Source organism: Microtus oregoni, unplaced genomic scaffold, assembly GCF_018167655.1.
Source record: "Microtus oregoni isolate MIOR12 unplaced genomic scaffold, Mior012 000031F_ref0000149, whole genome shotgun sequence".
NCBI lineage: Eukaryota > Metazoa > Chordata > Mammalia > Rodentia > Cricetidae > Microtus > Microtus oregoni.
Window position 1 is genome coordinate 20,217,964 of NW_024543090.1, and position 27,968 is coordinate 20,245,931.

Consider the following 27,968-nt stretch of genomic DNA (forward strand, 5'->3'; position numbering starts at 1 on the left):
CCCCCCCGCCACCACCCTTGGCATCGTACCCCTCCCCCCAGGCCCCACCACTCCCCGCACCGCCTCCCCCGGCCGCCTCGTGCTGCCCCCTGCGTCGGGACGACCGACCCGCGATTCTGATTGGTTGGAAAGCGGGAGGGGGAGCCGAAGGCCGGATTGGCTGGCGGGGCCAGCGCAGGGCGGGGCGGCTGATTGGCGGAGCTTGCCGAGGGGCGCGCCGCTGATTGGCTGGAGACGAGGAAGCAGGAAGGAGGGCGGCGGAGGCTCCGCTCTCGGGGAGTTTGTGGGGGAACCGCGAGCGGCGTAGCGGATCCCGGAGCCCGGCCCCCGCTGCCCGCCCGTCTGGCCGCCTGCCCCGCCCGTCCGGCCCTTGCCGTCCGCCCGCCCGGGCCAGGCGCGCCCGCCCCCCCGACGGCCCCGCCCGACCGCGGCCCCCGCTCCGCCCGCCCGGCCCCGGCCCCCAGGAGGAGGCGCTGACGCAGCAGCGTGGAGCCCGGGAATTGAGCGCCCCCGGGGGGTTCCAGCCGCCGGATTCCAGCCCGGCCGGGGCCTGCGGGCGCCCAAAGCCGCGCCGTCCGCGTCGCTCGTCCCGGTGAGCGAGGGGCCGGGATCCAGGAGGGGGAAGGGGCGGGCGGGCCAGCGAGCTAGGTAGGCGGACTAGCAAAAGGGAGAGGACCGGCCGTCCGTCAGCGCGCCCCGCCGAGCGCGCCGCGCCGCCGCCCCCGCCAGCCCCGGGAAGGGACGGACGGACGACAAGAAGCAGGTGCGGCCGCCTGCCCGCCCGCGCGCGCCGCCTCCCTCCCCCGGGTCCGGCGCCGCGGTCCCGCCATCGGGGAGCGCGGCGCGCCTCGAGGTGACAGCCCCCGGGGGGCGCCCGCCTCACAGGCCGGGGGCGGGGTGGGTGGCGGCCGCAGGGTGGCAGCTTGGCCGGGCGGCGGTGGCGCGGGCGTCCCGGGCTACGGATACGGAGGGCGGGAGGACGCGGGGCGCTTCCTCACCGCGGTAGAGCCGGCTCGCCTCCGAGTGCGCGGGCGGCAAGGCCCCCGCCGCGCCCCCTCCCCCATCGCGGTCCCCGAGGCAAGGGGCCGCGGCCGGGGGCGTCGCCGCGGGATCGCCCTCTCGGGGTGGGGGGGGCGCCTCCCGGGTTGGGAGCAGACCGGCTATTGCCGGAGGGGGGGTGGGGATGGGGGCCGCGCCAGGGCGAGGGGTAGTGTGGACCCGATCGGGTCGGACTGGAGGAAGGGAGGCGCCGAAGACGGAAGGGGACCGGTTCGAACAGCGAGTGTGGGCCGCGGGAGGCCCTGTGGGGACCGTGCGGGGCGGCGGCCGAGTCCGAGGTGGGGCGGGGGCAATCGAAGTTGTCAGACCGCCTCCAAGTGACAGCGGGACCCGGTGCTCCAGGCCCGGCCTGCTTGTACCCTCCCAACCCCGCCGCCTCTCCTCCGGGGCTGGGGGCCGGGTCAGGTCGGGCCCGAGGGGCCCGCTCGGCGATGAAGGGCCGGACAAAGGCGGCGCCCGAGCGGGCGCAGGTAGTGGTATCGGGGAGGGGAGCGAGTCCGGGGCACCCACCCCAAGGGGCGGGCGACGGGGCCGGACTCTGCCCTGGGGACTGCGGGGGCCGGGGCGTCCACCGGGAGGAGCTGCGGCACTGGCTCTGGGCTCTAGCCGCAGATCGCCTCGCGGCTCCGGGAAGAGTGGGGTCGACTTAGCCAAGGCGGAGGGGCAGAGGTGGGGGGGGTGTGCGCACCGAGTGCCCTGGCCGGTGGCGAACCGGCTTGGTGGACTCATGGAGGCGAGCAGAGCCTGCTTGCAGTGAGAGGCGTTCAGCAAGTCTGCCTACCGGTAGAGGTTTAACTCCACCTGGGATGTCTCCTAGTGGCCCATTGTCGGCAGTCTTAAGAGCACCGACAACTGACTACTTGGATTGGGACTAAGGGACCCACCCCCCTACACACACCCCCACTGTGCCTGTCGATGCCTTCACTACTGCTGTAGCAGTTTTTCTTAGCTAAGAAGGTACCCACATAGGGATATGATAAGCGAAGTCCATAAATCCAAGGAGAAATGTGATGATGAGATAAAGTGAGGTTTCCAGGTGTCTTTTGTGCCACCTGACACGTTTCTTCCCATCTTCTGCACCTGCATATCTTCTAACTAAAAGGAGTAAAGAGCTTCTGAGGGACCACATTTCTCAGGGACAACATTGTCCTAGGACACTTTGGAATCCCTGACTTAAGCTGAGAGTGCTGATAACCCCAGTAGTGACCAGCTCTAGGGTGTATGCTGTTTACCCCGTGTGTAAAAGACCCACTCAGCTCCAGTGCCCCCCCCCCCCCATGTGAACATATTGGGAACAGGAAGAGAGGAGACTCGGGCTAATGACAGCTGAGAACATGGCCTTTTGCTGAGAAAAATCTGGGTTGGAGTGGCACACCAGGGGGACCCATCAAGAGCCTCATTCGGCTGAGGTTGGCTGTAAGCCCTTGATGAGAAAGCTACCTGTCTGCCAAGGGGGACTGGGCAAGTAGGATATGGAGTTCATTCATGGCACCCATTGCTCTCCCCGGGAAAGCCTGTACGCCAGCTTGGGTGGAGTTGAGGCTTGTGGGAAAAGGGAGTATTACTTCTCACAAGAGACTGAAGTTTGTTTGACAGAATTTAATTGTATGTCTAAAATCCAGAGAAGGCTGGAGAATCTGTGCTTTTGCTGGGGTTGCACTGTATGTGACTTCTTTTGGTAGCAGTCAGAAGGGTGACCTGATTTGGCTGCTGGAAGGTTAAAAGGAGTTGCCAAAATAACATTTCCCTCTGTGGTAGGGATTTTACCTGGCAGGAGACTCATGCCTGTCAGATCAGTGTTGAGGGGAGCTGAGCCATTAGTATGTTTCTGCTCTCTGTTCCTCTCTGTCCGTCCTTCCCCCTTCCCAACCCTAGCTCTCAAGCTCTAGCTGAGGCTAGCCAGGAACTTGCAGCAATCCTTCTGTCTGCCTCCTGAGTGCTGGAATTATCTTTGTACCACTGTGCTGGTTTGGGTTTGTTCTTTTGGTGTCTCCCTCCCTTCCTTTCTGTTGCCATGTTCCCATGTCATTTTCCTCTTGCTTCCTCTGACTCTTCTGATCCAATCTGTGCACAGCTACCAGATCATTCTCCCCACAGGACCCCTTCCACGAGTCAGTTTCTTACTCACTAAATTGTGATTGCTCTCTCTTCCCTGCATTCTGACCCTCGACAGTGTCCCCAAGGCTGCTCACCAGTCACTCTGCACATTTGTCTCTCCTCTGCCCTTTGCTCCTGGCTCTTCCCTTTCCTTCTCTTCCACTTGTCCATTGTCTTGGTGTTGTTCAGGAAAATGTATTTTCTAGCACGGTGTCTTCTCAAATATTTTGTGAGCTGGAAGTTTCTTAAGGATAGGGGTAGTGAATTAAAGTGTGTGTGTGTGTGTGGGGGGGGTCTATCCTGGAATAGAGAGGAACCTTGCTTTTCTAGAAATGCCCTGTATAGATTCAGTCCTTGGAGGGCTCTGACCCTTTCTGTCAAAGGTATATAAATAGGGCATGTTTGTGAGGCTCTCATGGGTGTTTTCTTTTGCTGCTGTTCTGACCCATCTGCTGGTGAAGTCGGTCCTAGATAGTTGATGTGACACCACACAGACATTAATTGAAAAGGGGTTGTAACCCTGTTTTCCTCCTGTCCCCACTAAACCATCCTCTCCCTCTCTTCTACCCAGCTTTTCTGTTAATTTGCAATTTGCTTGCTGTCCATGCTAAATGAATCCATATGTTTTACCTCTTCTCATCTGGGTGTAAATAAGGGAGAAAACACTCTTCGGAGAACAGAGGAGAAAAATTAACCTGGGCTAGTCCATGGATGGGCTTTGTAGAGTCCTTTTCTAGAAAGTGTTTTTCCGCTTTGGGGACTCGGTCTGTCCCGCATTGGACCTTTGAGGAGGGAGTGCTGTCCTTCCAGAGCTCTTAGAAGTTGGTTTCTGTTGGTGATCAAGCATGGACCTTGGGAACGTGGGAGAAGACTGATGCTGCTTTGACGCTCAGTGGTGAAGAAGCATATCTTGCATCCATCCTCTTTCCCCCAAACCTCTCTTTTGTGCCCCAGTTTGATGATTAATGGACCAGCATTTCCCTTCCAATCAGGAAGGCCACCCCTTACAGTTGCCATGGTAATGCAGACCTCTCCCCCGTCAGTTAAGAAAAAAAAAAAAACCTACTACTTCTTATCCTTTACTGTAAGAGAAAAGCCACCCCAAAACGCCTCTCTTGGGCTTGTTCCTCATCCGCTTGCTCTGTCTGCGGTGTGCATCCTGGGACATAGTCCTTTCCCTACTCAGGGACATTGCCTGAGTACCTCAACCAGAGTCTGCACTTGTCAGAACCGGCAGGAGAGGAAACAGCCTTTAAATTTATTCATCCATGATGCAAAGTACAATCCAGAAAGAGCCCTTCTCCTTTAGGGATACAGGAGGCGCCCTCCGTATGCTCTCCAGTATTTAGAGGTATGAACTGGGTAGCATTTGATACCCAAGAAGGAAATTTCAGTAGACCTGAAAGAAAATCAGTCTAGCATATCTACTAGAATTGGAGTTCATTGAAAATGTGGTAATTATTTTCATTTCACCCCACCTCTCCATCAGAGCATCTAAGAGGACTTAGAATGTTTTCGTTTTATCTACTGTTGTTCCTCCTGACCTTGCTCAGGCAACATCTGGCCTCAGTGCCCTGTCGCAAGGTGAGTCATTAAGGAGGAAAAAAAATTCCCAGAGTTCAAAAGTAGTCTGTGTTGAACTCAAGCTGCCAGCAAAGCTGGCGAGTTTATGGAGCATTATATGAACAGTCCGACATTAAAGGGCCTCCTTTTTATGAATGGGTCGTGAAGAATGTAAATAAAGCAGCATCTCTCAATGGGGAAGCATTTTACATAAGCAGCACTACCCCAGCCCAAGTATTTATGGGAACTTGCTAGCACTGTCTGGCAAGACTTGTTTCCTTTGTGTCGTGACTTTGTAGGGACAAGGGGAGTGTGAGGAGAGTGTGCTTTGGCTCTGCGGGTTTGGCCTTGTCTTAGTGGCCAGCACAGTGTCTGTTAGCCCTAAAAAGATGAAAGAATACGTGTGGTCCAGAGCTTGTGAAAATTAGCAGCAGAGGTTCCCGATACCTGGTAGTGTAAGATTCTGCATGCAGCTCCTGACCCCTCAGGCTGCTTAGATCTTCCTAGGTCATGCCCAGGAGGTCTTGGATGATGAGATCCTACCTGGTTTTATGGGAGGCACCTAGCTGGAATAAAATGTACTGGTTTGAATTTCAGCTCCTTTATCTTTCTACAGCCCCTCTCCTGGTTTTGCCACTAATGAGCTGTAAGCCGGCTAAAAAGTGGAGGAAGCAGTGGGCACCGAACATTCCTGCTCAGGGCTGCCAAGTCCCGGGATCCCAGTGAGGGCCTGGGTGTCCTGTCCCAGGCTTCTTGGTGTGAAAGCTGGGGATGAGAGGCCACTGGGTTTGGAGAACAGGGCCCAGAGTGCAGTCACTTCTCAGACTTGGTGTCCTGGAGTAGAGGTCATTGCATTTCTCTTTGCACAGTGGGAAATACCTGCACGGGTGGTTCTTCATCTGATTCAGTGTGCTGGTGGCTCTTGAGCTCCTCCACGGGCTTGGTCTGCCAGGAAGGAATGAGGGTTGTTTCTCGGTCTGGTGTTATGAATCAGTAACTTCCAAGATACCATAACCAAGTTACTTGAATGAAAAGACGGTGGCCTTTCATAGTTAATGAGAGCAGTACTAGCTAAGAATGTCCTGGGTCTGATTATTTTCTCTGGCCTCTGCTCCTTCTCTGGGATTTAGGAAGGACAGATATGTTGATTTCCCTGACCTGGAGTCAGGTGTGTGTATCTAGTTTCTGCCTATGCCAATACAATTTTTCCAGTTTCCTGCTGCAGAAGAGCAGAATGGACCCTTCTGCAATTGTAGTCACTTGTCGGGAATGTTTGGGGATAACAGTTTGTTTATCAGGTTTCTGTGCTGCCAGGTGGTTTAGAAGTGTGTTCTTAGAGTAGTTATTATTAGGGTGCCACTTGTTGCCAGAGAGTAGAACCACATCACCTCTGCAGCCAGGGTCAGTGGTCATTTCCCAGCCCTGACTCGGGCTCACAGAGTTTCCATTGACTGTAAAAAAGAATTCTATAGAGAGGAAATGCTCTTAGAGAAAACTGGAAGTATGAGAGGTTATCTGCCCTGAAGAGAGGAGCAGGAGCAGTTGCTGTGTCTCTGTAAGTTAAGGTGGCCATCTCCGCTGTGATAGGCCACTTTCCCTCCATTGCAGTCTGAGCCGGGGAAGGGGATTTCCCTCGGGCCTGTAGACTCGAGTAGATGTTTGGGGGAAGTTCTTTCTCTGGATTTACTGTAAAATATGTTCTCTCTCTGGAGCATTCCCCACTTTCTAAGTAATAAAATGATTTTGTTTCAAAAATGTATGCAAGAGTTTATTCTGGCCGGGCAATGGTGCCGCACACCTTTAATCCCAGCACTCAGGAGGCAGAGGCAGGTGGATCTCTGTAAATTCAAGGCCAGCCTGGTCTACAAATTAAGTTCAAGGGAAGCCAGGATTGTTACACAGAGAAGCCCTGCATCAAAAAAAAAAAAAAGTTTATTTGGAAATTTGAGCCAACTTTTCTAAAGATGATGATGATGATGACGATACTGATAATGATTTAGAGACAGGATCCTATATAGCCCAGTCTGCCTAGAACTCTCTCCATCCCCCCTCCTCACCTTGAGCGCTAGTATTTATAGGTGTGTGAACCTGTCTATGAACAGTTCTTTAAGCTGAGAAATTCAAGAGAAACTATTATGTTGGGCTGTGACCCAGCAGCCATCCTGTGAGGCCCTAGGAAATGGCAGTATGATAACAGTGTGGAAGTATGGGCTCTGAGACACCTGGAACCCCCCCCCCCCCCCCGCCCACTGTGCTAGGTAGGGTTTTCTTAGGAGGGAGGGAGGGAGTGTGCGTGTGCCTGCGTGCCTGCATGTGCTCGTGCACATGTAGGTCAGAGGACACCTTGCGGCAGTCAGGTCTTTCCTTCCACCATGTGAATTCTGGAGAATTTAGCTCAGATCATGAAGCTTGGCAGTATGTGCCTGTACCTGCAGAGCTCCCCCATGTATAGGAACCCTTCCTTCCTTCCTTCCTTCCTTCCTCCCTTCATTTTTACTGAACTCTTTGTGCCTGTTTAAGTCTCCTGAAGATGTAATGGTAACAGCTGCTTCCCTGGACTGTTGTGAAGGTAGATGCAGTGATTGCCATGTACTAGGTGGTACTGGGTACCCAGAATACAGAGTAGCATTCCTGGGACAGTAGGAGCCCCTGGTGAGTCATGTTCTCTGCCCCTGCCCACTTAGAGACCTTGGGGACTGATCTGGCTCTTTGGTACTGATTCCACCTCCCTATCCTTTCTGGATTTACTGCTTACTGTTTTGTTTTGAGACAGGGTCTCATGCAGACCTCAGATTTACTGTGTAGCCAAGGATGCCTCCCGCACCTCACTGATTACAGCTGTACATCACACTGCCTGGTTTTATGCATTGGTGGGGATCAAACCCATTGTTGCCTGCATACTAGACAACTGCTAGCTATATCCCCAGCCCAGGCTGTCTCTAGCGTTCTTTGTCATAATGTGTGTATGCTTACTCATTAATGTTCGGGGTGGAGGAGGCATGTAGAATCTTTCCTTGAGGTAGCTAGGTGAAATGGAGAGGAAAAGGGATGGTCGTGAAAAAGTTAATACAAAATTAATTTATGAATGTGGATTAAGTTGAATAGGCACAATGGACTCCTGGGAATGAGGGTAAAGTTGAAGGCCAGAAGGTTCCCTAATCCAGACATTTAAAATTCTTGGATTGCCTCAGACGTTGTTGGGGAACATATTCTTTTTTCTTCTTCTGTATCTTAGATCTATAGCTGGTAAAGTAGATGTACGTTTCCCTAAATGGACTGGGGTGGGAACCCAGAAATCTAAAATACTTACAGATCCAAGGATTTTGAATATGGGATTTTCTACCCTTACTGAGTCAGGCCAGTGAGCTGGCAGTCAGGTAAACCAATGGATGGAATTTAGTAGTGGGGAAGGCGGAGGCTACCTGACCTCCCCCAGGATTGCCACCTGTTTAGGTAGCGGAGGAGCCTGCCTTGTGACTCCCTTAGTGGAATGTTTGGAAGGCTTGGCCTTGGGACTTGAATCAGGAGGTTTTGTTGGAAAGGTCTGGGGCATTGCTGTCCTCATGACTGGTGGTCTACTTATGTTCAGGACCAAGAGGTAGCTGACAAGCCACTGGGGTCCCCGTGTTACCCAAGCTGACCCAAAACTACTAGGGTACTGAGCCTGCCTTGAGATTTCCTCACACCCATATTTTACTGGTGTTGGAGATTTGCGAATATCAGGCACAAGAGTGCTCAGCAGTTAAGAGCACTCATTGCTTTTTCAAAGAACTCAGGTTCAAGTTGTGGTGACTTACAGCTGTTTGTAACTTCAGTTCTCAGGATCTGACGTTCTGTTCTGACTTTGGGGGGCACCAGACACACAAATGATGCATATATGTGGCAGCCAAAACACTGATACACAAAGAATTTTAGAAATAAGAAAAACAAAAGAATGGGTTTGTGTTAATTGTCTGGTGTATACTAGGCACTCTATACATGTTCTCACTTAATCCTTAAAACAAACAGTCTTGCTTTGAAAAGTAAACCAAGCAAGGCTTGGAGTTCAGGCTCTTTTCCAGTCCTGATGAGGCTCTGCTGTGGGACTGGTGGTAGGGACAGAGATCACAAGCAGTGCAGTGTGCCTGGGAAGGAGCAATGGGTACACCAGGAAGAACTATGGGAGAGTAAAATGGCTTTAAATTCCCTAGGGCCAACAGTACGACTCTGTGGATGAAAGCATTTCCTGCCAAGCCCGACATTCTTGAGTGCCATCTTCAGAACCCTCACGGTAGAATGAGAGAAATCAGCTACCGCATAAGTTGTCCTGACCACCTGTGCTATTGGTGCATGCACTCATACGCATACACCAAAAAAAAAGTGTTTAAAGAAAACCCTATGCCGGGCAGTGGTGGCGCACGCCTGTAATCCCAGCACTCAGGAGGCAGAGGCAGGCGGATCTCTGTGAGTTCGAGGCCAGCCTGGTCTGCAAAGGGAGTTCCAGGACAGGCTCCAAAGCTACAGAGAAACCCTGTCTCGAAAAAAAACAAAAGAAAGAAAGAAAGAAAGAAAGAAAACCCTAAAAACTAGTTGGTATTGCACATGGTTACCTTTAGTCAGTTTCGTGAACACGGGTACTACTAATGAACTACTAAAGCACAATGCCCTCCCACTGTCCTTGCTTAGGATCGTAGATACGGAAGGCGCTATCTTTATTCACTCCCTACCTGAGTGGAAGCTTAGCCTCCATACTGAGGCATTGGCAGTTTCTGCCACCTGAGAAAGCGCTTACTTAGTATTGCTGCTGTTACTACCCTAAACTTTGATCTCTAACAGACATGGGAGTCTGTAGTCTTAAGTTAGAGCTCCCCCTCCCAGCGAATCCATGTGTCTTTACTGTTAGTGGAAGAGGCCTGGCTGGCTGACTGGCTTTGGCTCTGGAGCTAGAAGTAAGCCAAGGTCTGAAGCTTTGGCCCTTTAGGCTCTCATACTAGGGTATCAGAATCGATTTTTTAAAAAAAAAATATTCATCGGGCTGAGCTGAGCTGAGCTGAGCTGCCCCAGCCAGCTCCTTTCTGCGTGGGATGGGTGGTGGGGTGGGCATGACTCCTATGCAGCTCCTTGGTGTGTGTCTCTTGGGTTCCCAGAGACCTCAGTATGACCCATGAGGAGCAGGTGAGGTCTTACAGGCTCTAGACAGTATTGGTACCTTTAGATGGCAGGTGTAACTCCTCAGATGAATGCCAGACCTAAGGAGAACCAAAAACAAGCCTATGCCCAGGTGGGTGGGAGCAGTTCCCTTTGGTTGTGCACTGTGCTCTTTCCTGCCCAGGTATTTCTATTATTAAGCTCAGTTGCAAGGCGGCTTGAGTACCTGCAGCAGGTGATGTTAAATTGGCAGAGCTGTGGGTGCCTGCTGTGGATCCTTAGTCAGATACTGGGGTGGTCAGAACACATGCCATCCTGGTCCCATCTCCCCCCATTCATACCACCCTGGCTCCACAGGGGAAAGGGGACATTGTTGCCATCTTTCCTTGGGATGGACATTTGAATGTCCTTGGCAGAATAGTAACAGAACAGAGTTCAAGTGCAGACTGGATGTTTGGATTCTCACCCAGACGGCCCGGGGTTCCTGCTGTAGGGAACTGATGATAGGTGCCTCTTCTGTGGCCAGGAGGGAGAGGAAGGCTTCTGCTCTCCACCAGGCTTCCCCACAGTGTCTTGCCATCCTTGTCAGTGCTGGGAAGTAAGGTTTATTTTGGTATGTCAGTTTCAGACAAGGAACCTCAAGTTTAAGTGAGTTGTTCATTTGGGTCAGAGCCAGCTTCGGCTTTGCATTTTGCTAAGCTGAATGTAGAACCCAGGACCTTGTACTTGGTAGACAAGCTTTCTACCACTGAGCTGCTTCTCACTAGAGACAGAGAGGTGCAGTACCTTTGCCTGGCTTTACCATAAGCCACGCAGAAAAAGCTGCTGTTTTCCCAAGTGCCGTCAGTTGAACATGTAAATGAAAAGGAGACTTTGCCTTTGCGTGCTTGTTGCTTTTCTTTGGTAAGATTCAAGAAAGCTGGTGTTTCTGACAAAGATTCTTCTTTCAGGGGAATAGTCCCAGTCCTGAGACTGAGGACACTGATTGACTGGGGGGCGCTGTGTAGTAAGGGGAGCAGGAGGCAGCTTTGAGGATCTCTTCCTACCCGGGGCAGATTTAATTTATGGGAGTGGTTCATACTGTGACCTGTAGCCCAAGCCTCTGGCCTCCCTTGTTGGAGCCTTCTGCTGGACACTAGCAGCTAGCATGTGCACTGCCTCTGTTGACAGGGTGGTATGTGCCTTTTCTGCTTCTGGGCATAGCTTCTGCTAGCCCCAGGCAGAGCTGAGTTACACTAAAGCCTAGCCTCACGCACCCCGACGCTCCAGATCCCCCTCAGTTTTGAGGCTTTGATATGCCTGGAATGGAGATCTCTTGCTTGCCTACTTGACTTATGGGGTTCAACTTGTGGGGTCAGTGGCCCTCTGGCCGGCCACTGTCCTTTAGGTCAGTTGTTCAGGGCTGGTGACAGTCAGACTGGTTTTCCCCAGTGAGAGCTTGCTTGATATCAGCTAGGTAAAAGGTGATTGCCCTGGGGAGTCCTTCCCAGGAACCTTCTCTCAGGGGGCCTGGATTGTTTGTACAGGGACAGGTCCCCGAGGGCAGAGGAGCAGTGCTACCACTTGACAGTGGTACAAAGTTCTGGGCTGAGCTAATGGAAATGAGAGGGCCTGAAGGAATGGCTGTCCTCCCGGAATAGGGACCAGGGTTTCTGTGCACTCCTGGCCGGCCCTGCAGGGCAGACGGCCCTGGCAGGCTGCAAGCCCCTCCACCTAGCCCCACCCCAGGGAATAGCTGCTGCTGAGGTTCTCACAGGTCTTCAAAGCATGACTCACACTAGCTCTCCTCATTTCCAAGTACAGCAGAGGGCGGCAGCAGAGACCCCAGCCTCTCAAGACCGCACCACCGGGGCCCCACATGAAAGCTGGAGGTTATTTTGCAATGTGCTTTGATGGCTCTGGCAGTCTTTAGCCAGTGACAGGAGGTTTGGGAGATGCAGAGGAGGCTAGCAGGGGGCTCCTATGCTTGGCTTGGAAACAGGACTTGCACCCTGTGATGTAGAGGTTTACCGGATGTCCAGCCCTCGGGGGCAATGGCTCCCTGAGAGACTGGAGTACTGAATGGGAGGTTAAAGTGAAACCATCTTTACAGGAAACACAACACTCTAGGAACAGGCTCCTGAGAGTGGCCACTGCTGCTGCTTCCCACCTTTCTGCCTGGGACTTGTGGGTGCTAAGAGGGAAGTACCGAGTACAGACAGATAGCCAGGGACAGCCCACCACCCCTGTGACCAACCTCCAGCAGGCAGCCTCCTCCCTCCTCAGAGCCCTCCACTAGCTGCTGTTCTCTGCTTACGCTCTTTCCTGCCCACCCCCTTTGCTCTGTGCTTGGTATCCATGTCCTCAAAGGCCACAGGCCCAGGTGACCTCACCCTTGGCCCCCCGCCATTCCCAGGCCCAGCTGCTCTGGTGACTTGGGGCCTGTTGAGGGGCTTCAGCCCATGTTTGGCTGCATTGTCTATTCACTCGTCCTTCATCTCCAGGCTTCTTGGGAATGGGAAGCAGGACCTTGGCTTTGCCCACAAGTGCAGATGCTCTGCCGCCGGCACAGGGTGCCTCCTGGTTCGAGAAAAGAGTATGTGGGTTGTCTGCGCCTGGGATGCTTTTGAGCGTAAAAGGGGCGAGCTGACGAGTGTGCTGAGCAGCCAGGACAGCAATCCCGAGTCAGAGCAGAAAAGAGACGCCTGGAATTGTTATGAGCTCTGCCATTTAAGAATGAATGGATTTGCCTCCTGTGACTCTTCCTTGCCTGGGGCCTGATTTCTGGACAGTGGCAGGTTCCCACACATGGCCCGTTGCTTCTTCCCCCTTGCAGTTTTCCCAGTCCTTTCTCCATGAGGGTTGTCTACACTGCCCCATCGGCTGAGTTTTCTTTCACTCTTTCCAGGCCAGTGCAGCTTGTCTGTGCAGAGAAGGCACCCGGTGACCCCCACTAATGGCTGAAGACCACAAAACTAATGGGGAAGAACTTGGCAAAGCCTGGAAATCCTCAGGGTTGGGATCTTTGGGGTTAAGTCCCCGCCCCTCTCCACTTCTCCCAGCATGAATAACAATACTGGGGAAACTAAGCTGAAAAGCCTAGCCTGCTGGATGGGGAGGGGTCCCTGAGGTGCCTGGTGAGGAGAAGCGCGGACTGTCTGGCACCTCACTTGGCAGCCCCGGTGTTTTGGAGAATCGATGGGAAGTAGTCTGGCCACCCTCCCTCACCCTTGCAGATCTGCCTTGCCTTTATGGTACAAGTGTGCAGTGCACAGCTCAGCCAGCTCTGGCCTTTGTCACTTAGAACCTGAGATCAGACTGCCCCTGAGTGTATATAGTAGGGAACATCTGCAAAGCCAGAGTTAGCGATCATGCCTGGTCATGGGCATCCTCAGGCTTCCTGAGACTCTCCTCCCGTCTCCTGCCCACTATCTTGCCTATCAAGGAAAACTGAGGTACAGGGCAAGGCTTACAAGGACCACTAGTTTTTCTCCTGTGCTAGCTTTGAGCCTAGCTTAATATCCGTTTCCAACCCTGGCACGCTGAGCTGCCTTTCTCTGGAATCTGACCAGATTAGGTGGGGGCTACCTCCTTGGGCAGACTCAGGCCTCACCTTTCTTAGGGCTTTTCCAGAAAGATGCAGTTATGGCTCTCTTGCTGGATAAAGGGACCTTCTTCCCTTGCCTAGCAGGCAGGTTCTTTGACTCAAACTTCTCTCTGCCCACCTCTTTATCCTCTGGCTAGTCTCAGAAGCCCAGAGTTGAGGAGTTGGTAGTACTTTGGTTGTGTCTCTTAAAGCCTCACACTGCCTCAGCCCCGTTCTGGCTGTGTTTTTACAGTCTCCTCTTGGGTGTCTAGTGGAAGCAGAAGAAGAGGTCTGATTGTTGCCTTCTGTTCCTCCTGTGCCTTGGCACTGGTGTCTGTGACATATCTCAGGCTTTCTGGGGCTTAGTTCGTGGGGACTATGTGCTAGGGGAGAGGGGGAGCCAGTACTTGCACAGCTACTGGTGGTCTGTTGGCACCTGGAAGGCGGGTCCTAGGAAGTTCCAAGCTGGAGACAGCAGGAGGGAGGCAGTGACCAGGTCTCCTCATTGCCTGCCTTCTTTCCCGCAGATTGGAGGGATTCCATGACACACACTCGGAGGAAGTCCCTTCCTATGCTTAGTTCTGGCCCCACTGGCCGAGGGGAGCCCCTGCAGATGGAAAATAGCAATATGGAACAGGGGACTGAAGATGTGGAGCCAGGCATGCCTGAGAGCCCTGGGCATCTCCCAGGGCGCCGCAAGAACTACCCATTGCGTAAGCGTTCACTGGTTCCAGGAAAGCCCAAGGCCTGCAAAGTGCTGCTGACTCGCCTGGAAAACGTGGCTGGTCCACGAAGTGCAGATGAGGCTGATGAGCTGCCCCCTGACCTGCCCAAGCCCCCTAGTCCGGCCCCGTCCAGTGAGGACACTGGCCTTGTGCAGCCCCGCAAGCGGCGCCTGGCCTCTCTCAACGCAGAGGCACTCAATAATCTGCTGCTGGAGCGGGAAGACACAAGCAGCCTGGCAGGTGCCCGCCGAAACCGAGGCGGGGACCCTCACCGTAGCCGGGACCGGGCCACAGGGACCTGGTCTTTCTCTAAGAAGCGACCTCGACTAGGAGACCTTGGAGAAGGAAGTCGAGACCAGTCCCCAGAGCCAGCCCCAGATGAAGGTGCCCGACGAGATGGAGACCCAGCTCCCAAGAGACTGGCTAGCCTAAACGCAGCTGCCTTCTTGAAACTCAGCCAGGAGCGGGAGCTACCTCTTCGACCCTCTCGTGCCCAGGCTGAAGCAGATGGGCGCTCCGCTGAGCCCCTGGCACCCAAGATTCTGCGGCCAAAGTGGGCCAAGGTCAATAACAAGAACTGTCCCAAGGCTCGGCAGGGGACTGGCTCTGGGGAGACTTCAGGGCCCCCCAGCTGGCAAGAGCAGCCTGATGAACCTTGTCCATCTGCTATTCCTCGTGGGCCACCTATCCAGCCATCTCGCCAGGCCCCAGGCAAGGCTCTGGAGGACCCCTTGCGCCCCCACCTGCCTCTGTTGATGGGTGGGCAAGCAGCCCTGAAGCCAGAGCCAGGCCGTCCAGGTGAAGAGTCACCCGCCCCCAAGCAGGAACTGCACCAGCCCTCCTTCCCTGCACCTCAGCTGTCTCCGCTGCCGATGCCTGGCAATCCAGCAGACTACAGTGGTCTGTGCGGAGGGCCTGAGCTCACTGCCCTGGGCAGCTTCTACCTGTACTGTGGCCAAGACGGGCTGCAGTGTGGGAGCTACTCCCCTTGCCCCATGCTCCCAGAAGGCAAGCTGACTCCGGTGGCAGCCCCCAATGAGGGGCTTCTCATGTCCCCGAGCTCAGTGCCCTCTGGCATCCCTTTCCAACACCCTCCTTGGAGCTCATCTCGCTACTGCTCCAGTGAGGACACTGGAGTGAATGGCTACAGCGTTTGTGGGGTGCTGCCCCTGCCTCTCTCCCACATTGGCACTACCTGTGGCGGCTGCCCCTACAAAATGCCTTTTACAGCAGGTAAGTTCTGTCGGGGACACACATGGTATGCTAGGGAGTTTTTAAGGCATGGCATCCCGGGAGGCTGAGATACAGCTCTGGACAGGGACTCTACTGAGTCTGGCTGCTACCTGGGAGGGAGTTTTAAGAAGGGAGGTCTCTACTTATTTAGGCAATGTCCTAGGCCTACAAACAATCCCAGGAAAGAGCCCCATTTAGCTCTTATGGCCTGCTTTGCCCAGACTGTCAGTGAGATTTCCCAGCTTGGAAGTTAATGTACATAGTGGACAAAGTCCCTCCTCCAAAACTGGGATTCCCGTTCTTAAACTCTTAGATACAGAAATTAGGGTCTTAGGTAGGCCCTGTGGTGCACGGCTGTAAGCTCAGCTACACAGAAGGCTGAGTCTGGGATCATGAGTTCAAGACCAGGCAGAGTTACAGAAAGAGACACTTCTCAAACAAAAAAAGAGAAAGGTCTGGAGTTCAGTGATGATAGGAGTGTTTAGCATATGTGAGGCCCTAGGTTCAATTCCCAAACGTGGGGAAGAAAGAAAGAAAGAAAGAAAGAAAGAAAGAAACTAGGGTTTTTGCCAAGTCATTCCCATGTCCCTTCTATCTGGGGCTCTCCCTCATCCCTTGGAAAACTTAACATTCCTCGTGTCCAGGATCCACCTACATGCCGGCTGAGTTTAGCGTTCATGCGAAGCAACACCAGGGGTGGTGGGACAGTTTTGCCCTGGCTATAAAGGCTTTGAAAAGACAATAGATACACAGATGTGGCATTGTGTGGATAGTTGGGTGTAGGCAGGGTGGATGGGCATACTCAAGAAGAGACCAGTGGGTTTGGCACCCTCGGCTTTGTTATCTGTAAGACCCAGGGATGGCTCGTGCTCAGCTAGACAGAAAAGGTTGTCCGCACCTTCTCTCCAGGCTGCTCCCTCCAGCTTCTGGGTAAAAATGAGGTGACTAAAGCCATCCTGACCAGCAGGTCTGCCCTGTGCAAGAGAGGTGAGGGCTGGGCCATCCCTGCTCTTCCCTCCTCCCCCCACGCCCCTTAATGTAGGGGTCTATAAAACAGCTTTATAGACCACTTGACTCTGGCCAGACTGGTTCTATCAGGTTCTAACATGGGTTGGAGTCCTGAGAAATAAGAGCAGACTGTTTCCTGGCCTTTCCTAATAGACCCTTACCTTTTACCCTAATGAGCAAGACCACCCATAAGCACTGTGTGCCAAGCGCCATTCTCAGTCCTTGACACACAGTCACAAGGCATGTAATTAGGCAGACTCCTCCAAAGTGCCTGGATTGAAATGTTCTCCCCTGCTCCCTTTCCTCACGACATCGGCTAAGCCAGTAACTGCTGTGTCTGTTTCCTCCAGTGTAAAGCAGCAGTAATGGTTCCTACTTGGGGGTGTCGCAAGGGTGAAATGAGTTAGTATGTAAATAAGGGAAACAGTCGGAATTCTGTGTCATGCTTGTAAGCACTACTTAACATTGCAGAGGGCCAGAGTGACTTGCCTGAGGTCACGTGGCTGGTAAGTGGTAGGTGTGGGGCTCATATCCTAGTCTGTCTGACTCCAGAACTGTGAAAACCCTGGAGAACCTTAGGTCAGAGCTAACGAAGATATTTTTGCTGTCACTCCTTCCAGTTAGAATGGGACACACAAGTGTCTGCTGGCCAGTTTCCAAGGTGAAGAAAGGCCTGAGTCCCACCTTCTGTCTCAGCTGGCCTTAGAGTTGTACCTTGGAACTAAGCCAGGCCCGGGACCTGCAAACAGATGGCTCGAGGGGCTGGAGTTTGTTCTACCTACCTTGACGCACTCTCCTTTTTTAGAAGGCTGCAGGTCCCTCGGCCAGCTGGAATTTCCTCTCCCAGAAGCTGGCCACCCAGCCTCACCTGCTCACCCCCTCCTGGGATGCCCTGTGCCCAGTGTGCCACCTGCAGCAGAGCCCATCCCCCATCTTCAGACACCCACTTCGGAGCCCCAGACAGTAGCCCGGGCATGTCCTCAGAGCGCCAAGCCTCCAAGTGGTTCCAAGTCTGGCCTGCGCACAGGCTCTAGCTGTAGGTACACTGTGAGGAGCAAGGCTGCCCGCAGACCCAGCCACCCCAAGCAGCCGCGTGCTCAGCGCCCACGTCCTCGCCGCCGCCGTCGCCGCCGCACTAATGGCTGGGTGCCTGTCGGTGCCGCCTGTGAGAAGGCAGTGTATGTCCTGGTGAGTGTAAGCACTTAGCTGATGGGAAGAGGGTGGGGGCAGTAGGACACAGGACACTAATGAGATGGGGCTGGCTACTCTAAGGGCAACAAGGAGCTGCAGTTCACCTCAGGAACCAGTGTTAAGTTCTGTTTGTCACTTAGTCTTGGTGATCCGAGTCTTCAGCTTCTCGGCCCTGTTCACTCCTCTTTCCATCCCACACTGTATTAGGGGGGTTGGGGTGATGGAGTAACACCAGAAGAGGGAAAGCAGTGTCAGCTAGAATGTTGAGCACGTCTGAATTCCATGTTAGAACTTAAGCTAAGTGCTTTGCATGCTTTATCCTCTTTAATCTGACCACTGCCGTATGTGTGTAGTTTGTGCTCCATGGTCCCTTTGATAGATAAGGAAACTCTCCCAAGGCTCTGCCACTTACAATGGTGATTTAAGGGTTCAAACTCAGACCACCCCATTAGTGCCCAAATGCTTAGAGAACCAGCTTCATTGATATCACCGTTTCCAAGCTTAGGAGTTCCCCACCCCGATCCTTTCGCAGTCTTCAGTATCTTAGGGGGTGGACTGCCTTAGTGAACTAGAGGAGATACTAATCCCTCTTCCCTCTGTCCTCACTCTGGAGTGTGGCTCGCAGACTTATTTGTGTCATTGGTTCATTGCCCAGGATGAGCCAGAACCTGCCATCCGAAAGAGCTACCAGGCAGTTGAGCGACATGGAGAGACAATCCGAGTTCGCGACACTGTCCTCCTCAAGTCAGGCCCAAGAAAGACGTCTACACCTTATGTGGCCAAGATCTCCGCCCTCTGGGAGAACCCTGAGTCAGGTACCTGTCCCCGAACCCAAGAGACAGACCTTCATTTGGCCCCTGCCTAGAGTTTGGCCTGGCACAGGACCACCATTCTTGGCAGAGTCTGCCCACCCTTCAGCTGGGGTCTGGCTGCTGTGGAGGTATAGCAACTTGTGACTTGAGTTGAATCCATGCACTCACTTCGTTAGCCACCAGAGCCCAAGCACTTGTCCCAGGCCTTAGCCATCAGTGCCTTCTCGCCCATCTCTATGTCTAACAGCATTCCAGGCTGCTGAGTGCTTGGCCTTGGTCAGGGGACACAGGCAGCCAGAGCCTGCAGGACTGGGCCAGCATCTGGGGTTGGACAAACCTCTTGGGCAGGTGGCCAGCCTGTCGTAAATAAGCAGGGTTGCTAGCTCCAGCCATGACCTCTCTGTTGTCTCCTAGGAGAACTGATGATGAGCCTCCTGTGGTATTACAGGCCTGAGCACTTACAGGGAGGCCGCAGCCCCAGCATGCATGAGGTGAGCTGCCTAGCAAAGGGGGGGGTGCAGCAGGGTGACATTAAGACATGGCATATGAAAGGGACAGCTAGGAAACAGCCAAGTCCTCCTTCAAGCCCTCTGGGGGTTAGCATCTCCCAAACACCATCTCAGCTTATGTTCCAAATGGGAATAATGACCCTTGAGCACCGGGGCTTTGAAAATGGAAGTGAGCAGTTCTGTGCTAACTCGGAATGACAAGGTGGCACTGTGCACCTCACCCCTTTATTACCTGCAGTACTCAGCACCTCTGAGCTGAGCGCCTATAGGCTGAGAGTGGTCTAGCTCACCTGTTACTTCCTTTGTGAGACAGGGTCTCACCGTACAGCTCTAGCCTGGAATTTACTATGGGTAGACCAGGCAGCCTTGAACTCACAGAGATGTATCTGCTAGGATTAAAGACATGTGCCACCCCCTTTGGTGTGGGACATTTTTCATCTCATGGCAGAGAAAGGGACCAATTTCTTTTCCTCTTAGGGCTGTGTGGGCAGACAGGGTCAAGACTTAGATGAAACTGACTGTGTTGCTGCTGGCATTGGCTCGGGTCAGCACTCCTTGCAGATTAGCCGTGCCTGCCTTGTTCTGGAGTGAGCTGCCTTTCTCGCTCCCATAATAAACCCGCTCCTCTTTCCCCTTGAGCCTTTGCAGAATGAAGTTTTTGCATCGAGACATCAGGACCAGAACAGTGTGGCCTGCATCGAAGAGAAGTGCTATGTGCTAACCTTTGCTGAGTACTGCAGGTAGGTGGTACTCTCTGCCCCCGTAGCTGGTACTCTGCTCCCCACCCCCCGTAGGTGGTCTCTGCCCACGTAGCTGGCCTCTCCCCTTGGACTCAGTGAGCATGATTTGGGGTAACTTTATGGAGTTCCAAGGAAATCACTTTATGCTCTAGGCCCAATCTTAATGGTTTAAAATGTTCTTCCCTAAAACCTATCTCTAATACAGTTTCTCACCCTGTAGGTTATGACCCCTTTGGGGGTAAAGCAACCCTTTTACAGGGGTTGCCTAAGACCATTGTGTAGAAATAACCAGGCTAGCTAAGGATAAAACAATTTTATTTATTTTAAGGGGAAAACTCACGAAACAGGAAACACAAAATAACTATCCACTAAGGATCATCTAACACCTTTTGTTTAGATTTGTTTGAGACAGAGTCTGTGTGCTCTGTGCTCTCCTGGAACTCAATATATAGACCAGACTGGCCTCAAACTCCAAGAGATCTGCCTGCCTTTGCCTCCTAAGTGCTGAGATTAAAAACCGCACTTGGCTGGAATTTTATTTTTTAATTATCAGAACTGTTTCCTCCTGAGGTAGAGTAATTTAGAGAGCACAGGTTCTCCTGATGGTGTTGTGGCCTACTAATGTTCTGAGAGAGATCTAGGAAAACTGAGGTTTTTGGGAAAGAAGCCCTGAACGGTGTGTGTGTCCAGGAGCTGAAGTCAACTGGAAGCTGTCAGAGTGCACCCAGCCTTGGGGATGAGAATAGGGCAATGTCACCTCTCAGTCCCCACTCAGTGGGTAGTGTAGGGAAGAGTTGGTTTTCTTAGAAAAGTGGCTGTACTGAAGGCAGTAATGGTGTGTGGTTGTGTGTGGTTGCAGGTTCTGTGCCATGGCCAAACGCCGGGGCGAGGGCCTTCCCAGCCGAAAGACAGCACTGGTGCCCCCATCTTCAGACTACTCCACCCCACCACACCGCACAGTGCCAGAGGACACGGATCCTGAGCTGGTGTTCCTTTGCCGCCATGTCTATGACTTCCGCCATGGCCGCATCCTCAAGAACCCCCAGTAGCTCCTGTCTTCGTGCTCACACTGGGGCTGCCTTCGGGAGAGTGGGGCCTGGGGTAGGGGCACTGCTTGAAGCACAGCACTTGGTTAAGGGCCATGGGATGCTGGCCTGTGGTTCTCTTGGGGGGGAGGGAGGGCAGGGGCCCTATGGATTCTGGGCCACATGGGAGAAAGGGAGGCCAGGACACAAGAAAGTTATCTGAGCCCTCAGCTTGGCCTGGGGTACCTATTTGGGCACCCCAGCGTGGAGACTCCTGAAGATTCAGTCTTCCCTGAGGTTGGGCCAGACCTGAGGGACATGGGTCAAGGTAGGGCAGGGGCAAGTAGAAGGGTTAAAGTCCTTCCAGAAACAGGCCCAGCAACCCCTTTTCTAGCCTCCTAGGCCTTCCAAGGATAGCAGGAGCCAGCTTTACCTCACCCACTGTGACCCGCTGCTTCCCGTCAGCCTGGGATCAGGCTCTGCAGATTCTAGCACAGCTCTGACTTGTTCCAGTGAGTCAAGAGAGCCAAGCTTTGACTTCCTCTTCCTGGACTCAAGGCTTTTCCTCGGCTTTCTTCCTTTACCCCTGCAGTAGCTACTGGTGCTGGCATAAGTTGACCCGGTCCACCCATGGGTGTCCGCCTCCTGTCAGCTTTCCATTAAGGGCCACCCAGCAGGTCTGGCTTCCCAGAATACAGATCAACATGGAGCTTGTCATGTCTGGAAGAGCTGATGAGTGCTGGGAGAGAGGGTGGGGGGCAGGGGACAAGGAAAATTGCTACCTGATTTGCTGAAGACTTTTTCCTCTTGCCTTATACTTGGAGGTTCTGGGAAACCTCTTGCAGAACTTCACACAAGACTCTTCAAGCCACACCCACCTGAAATCAAACCAAAGGAGTGCTGTGGCTCCCCCTGCCCTGCTACCCCTTACCCTAGTCTTTTGTAGATTGCACTAATTTACATCCCAGTGAGAATCAACACTGTATCAGTCCACAGACCAGAGCTGCAGCCACTTACTCTAGGAGCTAGGACCTAGTACTTGCATTTTCAGTTTCTTCCATTGCCCAGAGATTTGTTCTCACCTCATGCTCCCTACTAGAGATTGATTAGGAGGCTGGGTCCCCTGTTGTCCTGGCATGGGGTCTAGGCTTTTGGAGGTCTGGTTATTTGTACCTTGTTTGTACCAAAGAGGAGCATAGGGATTGAGGAGGGTGTAGTGCGGTTGGGTTTGCGCCCAACACTGGGAACCTGCCAGCCAAGCACTTCTACAAAGGCATGCTCCAGGGGCATATGCTGTGGAAGGTGGCACTGGGTCCTCCCCTAGAGAGGGGTGACACGGGTCCAGGAGTCTGAGATGGCACTGGATGAGTACAGTCTGGCACAGGCTACAGTGGGAGGTGGAAGTGAACCCTGAAGGCAAAGTCCTGGCAACTCCAGGTCCAGATTCTGATTCTTAGAAGATAAATTGTTCCTGATGGGTAATTGGGCTGGGTGAGGACCTGAAGGCTTCAGAGGTTAATTTTTGTTTTGGAAGCTGTGTCCCAAACCCAAAAGGAAGACTTTGTATTGAATAAGCTCTTTGGAGGAAGGCATGTATCTGGAAGAGCAAGGTGTAAGAGGTCAGCAGAGTGGTAGTGGACCCAGTGGAGCCTGCTCTTTCTAGGGTGCTGCCAAGAAACCCAGCCTCACCCCCAGGAAAGGAGAGAAGAATCCTAGGAGGCAGGGGCTGCTGCCAGATGTTAAATGCTTTTGGAATCTCTTAGATGTGGAAATATTTTTTCGAACATGAAATTGCAGCTGGTAGAATTTCAATGGAAGTATAATCCATGTAAAATATATTTTAGTTGATATTTTGTAAAATGCACTTTTTGTGTGTGTCGATCCTGGTTTCCCAGATCTGTATTTCAGTGTTTACAAGGGAGGGGGTATCTTTCCTAACCTCCCTTCTGACAGAGATTAGAAGTACTTCTTTAAGAAAAATAAATAAATTTGAGAAATTGTATTGATTTAGAAAAGAATCATTTCCTGTGTGTCTTATTTGGGGGGGGGCATGTAAATATGAAGGGGCTTGCCGTTGTTTCGGGTCCTGATTAATTACTCTTGGCAACACAAGGGCTCACTAAGGCTGGTGAGGTTGCAAAGCTAGAAGAAAAGGAGAATGGAAAGAGGAAATGGGAGCTTGCAGTTAGCCTTGAGGCAGCCATGGCTTCTGGGTTTGTGAAATTCTTGGGTTGCCAACACTGACCTGAGTGGGAGTGAAGCACTTCTGGACGCTTGACGATAACAGTACTGGCTAGAAACTCGCCTAGGTGTCCTGCAACTGGCATTCCTTTTGTGGGATGGAACAGAGTTTCTGACTGGTGGAGTGGCTATGGACCCTAGCTAGCCCTACCTTGCTAGCCTGATCCAAATCCATGTTGGTGGAAATGATGGGGAGAGGCAGAGCTTTCATCCCCAATGCTCTCTACGGAGGTTCTGCGATAGGGGCGGCCATCAGTATGCTGCCCACGAGAGCTGTCATTTTGTGGACAGATGTGGTACCAAGTAATCCCACCACCAGAAGTCCGTATATACATTGACTGGAAGCTGACAGCAGTGTGGTTGGTGCAGGGTCAGAAGTAACCTGGAAAGGTACCTTGTCCCGCTGAGCCAACTCCCGGGACTTGAGACCTCTGAACCTCCCAGTTCTGTGCCTTAGTACCTGTGGTCTCTGAGCCTGGGTTTGGAGGCTCACACTTTTAGCATTCAGAATAAGCAAGCCTCATCGCTGTTACTGGCTACTCCTTCCATCACCCTCTGGATATAACCTGTCCTAAGGTCAACACTTCCTCCACCCATGTAGTGTTGTGCTCTGTCATGATTAGAAATTGTTTTAGAGGAAGATCAGCATAGACAGACATGGTGGAACATGCCTGTAATCTCAGCACTCAGGAGTCTGAGGCAGGAAGATCCAGAGGTCAGCCTTGACACCTCTGAAAACCTTGAAACAATCTATAAGGAAAAAAAAGCGTCACAACTATGCCCAGAATTTACCTGTCAAGTGGCTGTGACGACTGAAGAAAATAATGCAAAACTTTTTATTACCTTTGACCTCCAATTCTGTTCTATTTCACAACCTTGTCAGACCCCATATTCAGATTCAAACGAGTGTTTAACTCTGTTCAGACAGGAACCGGTTGAATACCATCTTTCAAAGTGCTCTGGGAACTGACCGTATGTAGCCCACATGGCCACCTTGATGCCACTGGCATGTCTTGTCTCCAAATGAGGAGTCTCTTTTTGTGTGCTTGCTGCGTTGCTGCCTTCCGTTGTGCTTGCAGGCTACACGTAGACCCGAGGTGCTTGTCCTTAACTTCTACCCAGAATGTCCCAGTTAGCCTTCTGCTTCAGAATTGGGAGGGGTTATTCCATCTACAGACAGGTCAGCGCTGCTCGGTGGATAACCCCCAGGAATGTCACCATGGAGACGTTAGCCAGGGCTTGACAGAGTGGCCCTGTCCTGGACTGAGGGAGGGAAGGACGGCTAAGGACCATACTTTTTGAACCCGCAGAGTGGTGGGCTGCCCTGCCTTCAGATCACCCGTTGGAGGACCGGCTTTGCCAGGGCAGTTTTAAGGCAGTATGGTGGGTGCAAGTCTTATGTTCAGCTCCCAGAGGGCACGTGTTGCAAGACGTCTAGCTCTTTTCTGCTTTCCAGGTCTCATTGAGCTTTTCTCCCCAGGCCCGGGGGTCTGGAGTGGCCCTGACTCAAACGTCTTTTCCCGGGCAAGGGTCTGCCTTCGGCCTCCCCAGAAAGCTCCTACGACTTGGGCATCCGCCTCTCTCCCCGCCCCACCCCCAGCGTGGGCCCGCCCCCGAGCCTGTATCACGGCGGGGGCGGGGGGCGGGGTGGAGAGCAGCCGGGCGGGACATCCGGCCCTGGTCCCAAGCTGCACCCGGGAGCCGGCCACCCACTAACCCTCCCGCCCCGAGATCTCCAGCCCCCAACTGCAGTCGCCTCCCCAGCAGTCCCGAGATCGGCCAAGTCTGCCTGGATCACCATGTTTCCTCGCCCTCTGACCCCACTGGCGGCCCCAAAAGGCGCCGAGCCCCTGGGCCGCACGCCGAGGCGGGCCCCATTGAGTAGGGCCCGTGCTGGGCTCGGGGGGCCACCCCTGCTGCTGCCGTCCATGCTGATGTTTGCAGTGATCGTGGCCTCCAGCGGGCTACTGCTCATGATCGAGCGGGGCATCCTATCGGAGATGAAACCCCTTCCCCTCCATCCTTCCAGTCACAAAGGCGCGGCCTGGCGTGGGACAGCTCCCAAGCCTGGAGGCCTATCCTTGGATGCTGGGGACTCGGACTTGCAAGTGCGGGAGGACGTCCGAAACCGGACCTTGAGGGCGGTGTGCGGACAACCGGGCATGCCCCGGGACCCCTGGGACTTGCCGGTGGGACAGCGGCGCACCCTACTTCGCCACATCCTCGTAAGTGACCGCTACCGCTTTCTCTACTGCTACGTCCCCAAAGTGGCCTGCTCTAACTGGAAGCGCGTGCTGAAGGTGCTGGCGGGCGTCCTGGACAACGTGGACGTCCGCCTCAAGATGGACCACCGCAGTGACCTGGTGTTTCTGGCAGACCTGCGGCCTGAGGAGATTCGCTATCGTCTGCAGCATTACTTCAAGTTCCTGTTTGTGCGAGACCCCTTGGAACGCCTCCTGTCTGCTTACCGCAACAAGTTTGGGGAAATCCGAGAGTATCAGCAGCGCTATGGAGCTGAAATTGTCAGGCGCTACAGGGCTGGAGCTGGCCCCAGTCCTGCAGGGGACGATGTCACCTTCCCAGAGTTCCTGAGATACCTGGTGGATGAGGATCCTGATCATATGAACGAGCACTGGATGCCTGTGTACCACCTGTGCCAACCATGTGCTGTGCACTACGACTTTGTGGGTTCTTATGAGAGGCTGGAGGCTGATGCCAACCAGGTGCTCGAGTGGGTGCGAGCCCCACCCCATGTCCGGTTCCCAGCTCGCCAGGCCTGGTACCGGCCGGCTAGCCCGGAAAGTCTGCATTACCACCTGTGCAATGTCCCGCGAGCCCTGCTTCAGGATGTGCTGCCTAAGTATATCCTGGACTTCTCCCTCTTTGCGTATCCACTGCCCAATGTCACCAGGGAAGCCTGTCGCCAGTGACAGTAGTGAGCCGGCAACTTTTGGAGTTTGGTTTTAATGACATCGGCTTCGAGGTACCTTTCAGAGAATCCTCTGGCTCTGGGGCTTGCCAGTTTCTCTAGATGTCTCCATATCTCAGTGGCTGGGACTCAGGCTGTCCTTGTCCACGGTAGGGCCAGACACAAGTGTTACTCAAGTCATATGTTTGATCTAAAGACTGCCTCCAGGGCCCTTGCTGCTGGGCCTGTGCTGTTCACCTGGTCCATCGGAACGTAACCTGTGGCCAGATCCCAAAGGTGGGACCAGCCGAGCACATGATCACGCCTGGGACCAATGGCTCTGACCCCCGTTTGCTCACCCCATGGACCTCGGGACTGGAGCGAGCTGTGGTGCCTTGGACATGAATTTTGAGCCTTTCTACTCCAGACTTTGAATTCCCTACACATTTTTCATTTTCCCAAGGAAAGAAAAACTGAAAGTAGGGCCCTTACCTCACAGCTCTAAGATCCAGCCCTTCAAGCATCCAAAGACGTACGCCTGACCTCTTCCTAGGGCTCTTGGAGCATCTTCAATAAACCTCCCTTCCCTACAAAGCCTTTGAGATTGTGTCTTGGCCTGTGTATCTGGCTGTCATTTGTCTAATGCATTTATTTAAAATGTGTGTGTATACATACATACATTATTTGTTTCTCTGTGTAGCCCTGGCTGTCCTGGAATTCACTTCGTAGATCAGGCTGGTTTCAAACCCAGAAATCTGCTTGCCTTTGCCTCCTGAGTGCTGGGATTAAAGGCATGAGCTTCTATGCCCAGTTAAATGTGTATATATTGATAGAATCTTTGTAAGGACTGACTTTTAATAAAGCTGTTTTGTATACAAAGTGAGTGTTTTCTGTGATTGCCCTCAGTTCCCATGGTTGCGGGGGTGGGGAGGAGACCCCTACATGCTTGCCCCCCAGATCAAAAGAGGAAGCTTTCAGTTAGGAGCAGTAAGACCTAACTAAACCTGCTTACGTAGGTCCAGTGTCCAGTGGCCCCTGTCACACTGGGGCCTTAAATTAAAGATGAAGCCTTTGGGAATTCTAAAAGGCTCACAGACTCAGTTTCTAAGATGCCATTTTAAAAGGCAAGGCCGGTCAAGAATGACATCAGCCAAAAGAGGGGAGTGTACACACCTCTTAATCCAAGAACTCCAGGGGCAGGGGGACGGACAGAGTTTGTGGTCAGCCTGGTACATACAGGAGGTCCAGACCAGCCTGAGCTATACAGTGTGCCCTCAGGTACAAAGCACACGTAGGTACCTGGAATGAGGGCTGGAGAGGTGGTTCAGAGGGTAAATCTAGGACTGGAGCTCAAATCTCAGCACCCACCTCTGGTGCTCACAGCTGCCTGGAACTCCTGCTCCCAGGGGATCCAGCAGCTCTGAGCTCTGGGTACCAATACACACACAGATGCACACAAACACACAGGATTAAAGGTGAAGTGAGGCAGAGAAGAAGAGGGATGAATAAGAAGCGTGGGCTCTGCATTGTCTTAGGGCAGACAGGGAGACTTTGGAGACTTTGTTGTTTTGTTTTCTGGCTTTGGTTTTGGTGGTTTTATTTTTTTAATTTTGGTTTGGTTTTGATTTGGGTTGTTTTTTTTTTTTAATTTTGATTGGTTTGGTTTTTAGGTTTTTGGTTTTTTGAGACAGAGTTCTGTCTCTATGTAGCCTTGCTGCCCTAGAACTTGATACGTAGACTAGACTGGCCTCGAACTCAGAGATTCACTTGCCTCATGTCTCCGAGTGATGTGGGCCACCATGCAGGCTAATTTTTTTTTTCAATACAGGGTTTCTCTGTGTATCTCTCTGACTGTCCTGGAACTCACTCTGCTAGCCTTGAACTCACAGGGATCTGCCTGCCCCTGCCTCCCTGAGAGCTGGGATTAAAGGCATGTACCAACATTGCCTGGCTTAATTTTCTTTTTAAGGTATGGTGGCCCGGCTATACTTTTTTTATTTTGAGCTGGTGTGGGGCGAGTTCTTACTATACCTAGGTTGGACTTATAATCCTGATGTCTCAGCCTCTGGAGCAGCCTGAATTACAGATGCCTACCACCGTGCCTACTAGGAAAACCCCTTAATGGAGAAGCTCCCATCCCTACCCCAGCATTTTCAAACAAGAAG

The 27,968-nt window shown here is 53.0% G+C and overlaps 2 protein-coding genes across 4 annotated transcripts; both read left to right on the forward strand.

Annotated features, from left to right (window-relative positions):
- Positions 1–252: 252 nt before the first annotated feature.
- Positions 253–22,659, forward strand: Bahd1 (bromo adjacent homology domain containing 1). Of its 3 annotated transcripts, none has more exons than XM_041679071.1 (7): positions 253–592; positions 13,939–15,369; positions 17,183–17,565; positions 18,224–18,383; positions 18,795–18,871; positions 19,529–19,629; positions 20,489–22,659. In XM_041679071.1, exons 2-7 carry the CDS (start codon positions 13,953–13,955, stop codon positions 20,676–20,678), a joined length of 2,328 nt encoding a protein of 775 aa, XP_041535005.1. In that variant the 5' UTR covers positions 253–592; positions 13,939–13,952; the 3' UTR covers positions 20,679–22,659. The 3 variants fall into 3 exon arrangements, with proteins under 3 accessions (XP_041535005.1, XP_041535007.1, XP_041535006.1); XM_041679073.1 differs by having other exon boundaries at positions 19,538–19,629; XM_041679072.1 differs by having other exon boundaries at positions 17,186–17,565.
- A 1,962-nt stretch (positions 22,660–24,621) lies between these two features.
- Chst14 (carbohydrate sulfotransferase 14) lies at positions 24,622–26,662 on the forward strand. Its single transcript, XM_041679147.1, has one exon. It carries the CDS (start codon positions 24,695–24,697, stop codon positions 25,823–25,825), a length of 1,131 nt encoding a protein of 376 aa, XP_041535081.1. The 5' UTR covers positions 24,622–24,694; the 3' UTR covers positions 25,826–26,662.
- The last annotated feature ends 1,306 nt before the right edge of the window (positions 26,663–27,968 follow it).